General features: G+C 37.6%; 1 protein-coding gene across 1 annotated transcript; it reads right to left on the minus strand.

The window, feature by feature from the left end:
* Positions 1–5,905: 5,905 nt before the first annotated feature.
* Positions 5,906–6,934, minus strand: LOC110621483. Its single transcript, XM_021765765.1, has 2 exons — positions 6,142–6,934; positions 5,906–6,042 (listed from the first exon to the last, which is right to left on the minus strand). The coding sequence occupies exons 1-2, from the start codon at positions 6,932–6,934 to the stop codon at positions 5,906–5,908; spliced, it is 930 nt and encodes a 309-aa protein (XP_021621457.1).
* Between the last annotated feature and the right edge of the window lie 249 nt (positions 6,935–7,183).

The following is a 7,183-nucleotide window of genomic DNA, read 5'->3' on the forward strand; positions in this document are numbered from 1 at the left end:
AATTTGTATCTTTTAATTTTATAATTATACTTTGTTTGCAAATATATATGTATCATTTAATTTTATAAATTAATTATGAGTTCATTCCTAAATTTTTTTGATGTTTATTTAATTTAATTTTTTCATTTAAATTATTTAACTTAAAACTTATATATATAATTTTTTTTATCGATTTGTGTAAATAATGTAATAATAAAAAAAATTATATATTCAAAATTTATATTAATTTACATTTTAATCATAGTTCAATTTTATTTTAATTTATAACAAATAAAAATTTTTATTTTTAACTCCATTTATATTTACTTAAATATGCATTAAATTTTATAATTTTAAAATTTTATCTTCTAATTTAATTTTTAATGGTTTTTTTCTGAAATGAGTATTGAAAATTGAGAAAATACAATCTGAAATTTAGCTTAATAAATTTTTTATAGCTTTAGTAATAATTTAAAATTTAAATTTTATTTAAAAATAAATGAAAAGGTAAATAATCAAATCTAGGAAAAGAACATCCATCGATTTCGCAGCAACACTGGCCAATACCCTTGTCCCGTTCTCCATATCCATTTAGCATCCAAATATTGAGATAATCAGTAATTTCATCAGCACCTTGATTCTAATAGACCCACAATCATCTTCTTAAATCAATTTCAGTTACTCACATACCCACCGACAAAAAAAACTCTTGAATAATTCAATTGATCAAAAGTACCGTACAAACCCACTCATAAATACTATATTTTATCTAAATAATTTTAAAAATTATTTAAAAAATTAAAATTATCATTTTAAATTTAGATTCTAATATATTTTTAGTTGAATTAAATTTAAAATTAAATATTATTATAAGTATAATATTAATAACTAAACCAACATACTAATAACTATCTAAAACTTATTCTAATATCATGTAAATTAGTAGTATTAATTTTTTTATTAAATTTATTTTTTTAAAAAAATATAGATATTGTATTTTATCGGTGTATGCTAAAAAATTAAAGAAAATATATTTTTTTTGAAATGAAATTAAAGAAAATATTAAAATTATATATAGGATCTTCATTTTAGTCAATTTTATTTGAGAATTTTAATATGATTAATAAATATTGTTTTAATTTCATTTTAAATTTTATAAATTTATATTTTAATGATATAAGATTAAATTTTATTTTAGTATTGATTTAATTTTAATTACATTTATTTAAAAATAAATTTTAATTAAAAATAACTAAATAAAAAATATCTAAGCATGGCTTAAACCTCTCACCATCTGTAACCATTATCAGCTTCTCCTTCAAGAATTTCCTCCTTTCTGCACCCATCTCCACCGTGAGGCACCCGATCAAGCAACATCCTTTTCTGCGCCCATCTCCATCGTGAGGCACCCAATCACGCCACCACCAATCTCTTTGCCAACCGGACGTGGATCAGATCAATCATGCTGCAGAATCTCCTCTCCGCCTATTGCAACCCGTCGGACCACCAGTAGGCAAACTAGGTCCTCACTCTTTCTCTCATATAATTTTACTCTGTTTTCTGTATGTGTATCCATCTTTTGGTTGCTCTTAGTTTAACTTGTTTGTTTCTTCTTCTAATTTTATTCATTATACTTCTTCATTTATGAATATATTTTTTGTTTCTTCTTCTAATTTTATTTATTATACTTCTGCATTTATGAATATGTTTTGTGGAATTTCTCTGAGCACCTTATTAGATTGAACTGATAAACAAGAGGATATTTTCTTTGTTACAACCTATATTAGAAAGTCTATTTTCATGAACGAACAAGAGAGAAAAGGAAAAACATTTTATGTAATCAAGAAAAGGTTTTGGATTACATGTGTTCAAAAGCTTGTTTACAAAAAAAAAAAAAAAAAAATTATTCTTAGCCATTAATAAAAATCTTAAATGGTGCAAACAGTTTCTGATCTAATCCAAATGATTCAGGATATGATCTTAAATTGTACTTTGTCTTGTCATAAAAATAATGCAATCGTAAACATGGTTAATCGGTAAAAAGTCTCATCTCAAGGCTGCTGATAAATTATTGGTTCAGTTTTGGAATATCATGCATATGAAAACATCTTTACATTGACTCTGTAGGCTGAGAGATTGACTCTGTAGGCTGAGAGGTTGATCTCCTGTAACCTCTTAATCTGATCTCCCGAAAGCAAGTGAACACAGGAGCCGAGCTCCGACCTCCTGTGACTCTGCAGCAAATCTTACCGTGCTCCGACCTGTTGTAATTCTGCAGCAGACCTTGTCGAGCTCCGACCTGCTGTAATTCTGCAGTAGATCTTGCCGAGCTCCGACCTGCTGTAATTCTGCAGTAGATCTTGCCGAGCTCTGACCTCCGACCTCCTGTAATTCTGCAAACGATAAGCTTTAACGAGTGTGTGCACTCCTCTTTCCTTACGAGCACAGTAACCGGACTGCCGACCACCTCCTTCTCTCTCAAACCAAACTTTCGTGAATGTGAATATTACTATATGCAGAATGTAAACTCTCTTTTTGAAAAAATAGCTGATCAATTTGTTTTGGCTTTTCATTCTTATTTATACTGAATCAAATCAACCATTACAAACTGAAAATGAAATTTACTCCGACCTTGAAGCCACATCGCGCAAGATTCGGGTTATAGAATACGTAGGCAACAGACTCTTAACAAATTAAAATATGCAGAACACGTGGGTACGTGTTTTATTAATAAAATAAAAAACAGTGCACGTGAGTACGTGCTTAACAGAAAATGGTGCGAACAGGCTTACTTTCATCATTTCTCCCCCGTAAGCTTGTTCTTCACATCTCCGATCCTGATCATCATGCTCAGCTCGTCGATCTTGTCCCGAGACAATGGCTTTGTCGTCTTGACATACTCGACTTCGACTTCGACTTCTCCTCTTTGAACACATTCCCGAATAAAATGAAACTTAATGTCTATATGCTTACTTCTGTTGTGATAAACGGGATTCTTTGTGAGCGCGATTGCAGATTTGTTGTCCACTCTTAACACGAATTTGTTTGTCTTCCAACCGATCAGCTCATGTAACAGTCTATTAATCCAAGTGCATTGACAAGTCCCTGTTGTTGCAGCAATATACTCGGCTTCACATGAAGATAAGGCTACGACTTTCTGCTTCTGTGAAATCTAGGTGACTGGGCTTTGGCCGAGAAAATAGATTACCCCTATCGTACTTTTCCGATCATCTACGTCTCCGGCTAAGTCACTATCATTATAGCCTACCAGCTTGAACTCCTCCTCTTCAACTTTGTTGTAATTGCAGCCATGATGCAATGTGCCTTTTACATAGCATAATATCTGTTTTACGGCTGCTAGATGTTTCATTGTTGGGGCTTCCATGAAGCGACTTACCATCCCAACTGAATATGCGAGATCGGGACGAGTGTTCACCAAGTACCTTAGACTTCCGATTGCACTTCTGTAAAGTGTTGCATCTACTGGAGGACTTCTGTCTGATTTGCTCAGTTTTACCCGTGTATCCATTAGAGCCCGATATGGCTTACACTCAGCCATGCCAAGCTTCTCGAGTATCTTCTCTGCATACCCTGCCTGGTTAAGGGTGATACTATACGGCCTCTGCTTGACTTCTATTCCCAGATAATAGCTTAACTTTCCAAGATCACTCATCTCGAAGTTCTCTCTCATCTTGGCTTTGAAATCCTCCATTGCTCTCAGCTTTGAACCCATGATTATCAAATCATCTATGTACACTCCCACAATCTGCACTTCATCTCCTTTGTGTTTCTTGTAGACTACATGTTCGATCACACATCTTTGAAGCCCTAGTTCACGGAGACATTTGTCTAGCTTTATATTCCATGCACGAGGCGCCTGTTTAAGACCATATAGGGCCTTCCATAGCTTCAGAACCTTTTCCTCTTCCCTTGTTCAATGAATCTGTCTGGTTGTGTCACATAAACCTCTTCTTCTATCTCACCATTCAAGAATGCGGATTTGACATCCATATGATGCACTATCCAGCCTTCTTGAGCGGCTACAGCAAGTAATACTCTCACAGTCTCCAGCCTGGCTACGGGAGCAAAGACTTCTTCAAAGTCTATGCCTTGTTTCTACACATACCCATTTGCAACTAGTCTCGCTTTATACTTAATGATCTCCCCTTCCGGATTCTTCTTTACTTTGAAAATCCATTTCAAACCAATAGCTCTCTGGTCCTTTGGGAGTTCTGCTAGTTCCCATGTTTCGTTTCTCCGGATAGCCTCCATTTCTTCTATCATTGCTTGTCGCCAATGTTCACTGCAGACAGCTTCATGATAAGATGCTGGTTCTTCAATTGACATGAGGTAAAGACCGTAGTCTTGGTCGACCTCCACTGTATTGTCATAAATTTCTTGAAGAGTCCTGAACCTCCTTGGTCCCTCCGAGCTGCTTTCTCCTGTCTCTGAATGTTCTGGACTTGACCCGGCTATAGGTGATAAGGAAACTGGCGTCAGTTGCTAACTTCGAAAGTTTTTGTCTTCTTGTATTTGTGCTTCCTTATATGTGATGACAAGTGGTCCTTTTGTTGTGGAGTTTGATGTTGTTTGGTCTTGCCATTTCCAATTCTCTTCTTCCTGAAGCACAACATCCCGACTTACCACAATTCGATTAGACTTTGGATTCAATAATCGGTATGCTTTGGATCCTGGTTCATATACCAATAAAACCAGCTTCATGCTCCTGTCATCCAATTTTCTCAAGTGAGGAATTTTCTCAAGTGAGGAGCTGTGTTCTTGGCATATGCAATGCAACCAAAAACACGTATATGATGAACACTTGGGAGTCTTCCATGCCACGCTTGATAGGGAGTCATGCCTTGGACACTTTTTGTGGGTGATCTGTTCAATATGTATACTGCAGTACGTGCAGCTTCTCCCCAGTATGTAGCTGGCACTCCGGAGCTATTTAATAGACACCTCATCATCTCCACTACGGTTTGGTTTTTCCATTCTACTACACCGTTTTGCTGTGGGGAGTAAGGTGCAGTGAGTTGGTGTTTGATGCCATGTAACTTGCAGTACTCTCCAAACTCATCCGATGCAAACTCACCTCCTCTGTCTGTTCTAAACATTTTGAGCTTACATTCGGACTGGACTTCGATTTGAGCTTTCACTTTCTTGAAAGCATTAAAAACTTCATCTTTGCTCCTAAGCATTTCAATCCACATATAACGACTGTAGTCATCCACAAGCAATAGAAAATACCTGTTTCTGTCGCATGTGGTAGGTGATATCGGTCCACACAGATCACCATGCATGAGCTCCAGAGGTTTAGTTGCTTGATACTCTCCTGCTTTCGGAAAACTTGTGCGATGCTGCTTGCTGATCACACAAGGTTCACAAACGTACTTCACTATTTCTATCTCTGGTAAACCTTTCACCATGCTTTCTTGTGCAAGCTTGCGTAAAGCTTGATAGTTAAGGTGCCCATAGCGTGCATGCCATAAGCAAGACTTTTCCGACAACCTTGTCAAGTGGCACTCCGGTTTAGCTTGTATCATCTTCATCGTATACAGACGATTTTCAGATCTCTGTACCTTGGCTATCAATCTATCCTTTGCATCATATACTCTGAGAATTCCTCCATTCACCACCACTTTTGCTCCTGATTCGTCGAGTTGACCAAGGCTTATAATATTGGATCTTAATCGAGGAATGTAGTACACATTTGTTAGTTTAAAATGATCTCCATCTTGCACTGAAACACTAAAGTACCTCGACCTTCTACCTTAACAATGGAACCATCACCGAACTTGACATTCCCTTTGATTGTTTTATCGAGATCGGTTAAGGCCTGCTTGTTGCCGGTCATATGGTTGCTTGCCCCCGTATCATAGTACCACATGGTTCCTTTTGTTTCTACATCTTCAAAGTCATGCATCTATTCTTCATTCAGCATTAGCTCTTTTCCTTTCTCTTCACCAATGTGAATCGGCTCACTGGTTTCTAGCATCAATAACGTCGACTCCTCTTCGAATTGCTCCACTAAATGTGCCTCATTTTTTTTCTTCCTTTCAGCTTTACAATCAGATTGAAAATGGCAATATTCATTGCAATTATAACACCTGACCTTTTTAATGTCGAACTTCTGATGGTGTTATCCTTCGTCATCCTGACCTCGGCTTGTTTCAGGAGGGCCACGACCCCTGCCGCGACCTCCTCCTCTACCTCTGCCGCGTCCTCTACCATGCCCACTTCCGCATCCTCGACCTCTACTCATGTCCTTCGGACGCTTCTCATTAGTTTTTGAGGACTCATCTTGTGCTTTCCACTCTCCTTTAGTAAATAGCATGTGTTCGTCTATTCTGGAGTCGTAGCTTCGCAACCTCTCCTCGTGAGCTTTGAGAGAATTGGTTACTTCTTCAATCGTCTTTATAGACAGATTCCTGAATTCTTCTATGGTTGAGGCAATCTGAAGATACTTAGGGGACACTGATCGCAACATTTTCTTTACTACATAAGTTTCATTAACCATTTCTCCAAGTGCTCGGAGCTTGTTGACAACAGTTGAGATTTTTCCTGTGAAATCATCGACAAACTCACCATTTTCCATTCTCATGCTTTCGAGCTCCCATCTAAGAGCTTGTGCTCGTACTTCTTTGACCTTCTCTGCACCGAGGTTCATAACCTTGAGAGCATCCCATGCCTCTTTAGCTGATTTCTTTACCCCCAACTGTAACAGGGTGTCTTCGGTGATCCCTTGAAAGATTGCTGCCAATGCAATCCAATCTGAACAAGGATCAACTGGATCTTCCGACTCAACGACATCCCATACACCTTGAACTTGCATATAGACTTGCATCTTGATTGCCCAAGCCGCATAATTTGTCTTTGTTAGGAGTGGATACTGTAGAGAGACACCCCTTTCTCTTACGGGCGCTCTCACTATCATTTCTACCGTCTGACTCATTTTTGCCATCTGATCACCATTGCCACCATTACCACTACGGACAGCACTCGAAGATTATGATTCGTGCCGAGGCATGTATTTGGGCATAAACAAGGTCCCGAGCTCTGATACCAAGTGTAGGCTGAGAGGTTGATCTCCTGTAACCTCTTAATCTAATCTCCCGAAAGCAAGTGAACACAGGAGTCGAGCTCCGACCTCCTGTGACTCTGCAGCAAATCTTGTCGTGCTCCGACCTACTCTAATTCTGCA

This window comes from Manihot esculenta, chromosome 8 (assembly GCF_001659605.2).
Source record: "Manihot esculenta cultivar AM560-2 chromosome 8, M.esculenta_v8, whole genome shotgun sequence".
Classification (NCBI taxonomy): domain Eukaryota; kingdom Viridiplantae; phylum Streptophyta; class Magnoliopsida; order Malpighiales; family Euphorbiaceae; genus Manihot; species Manihot esculenta.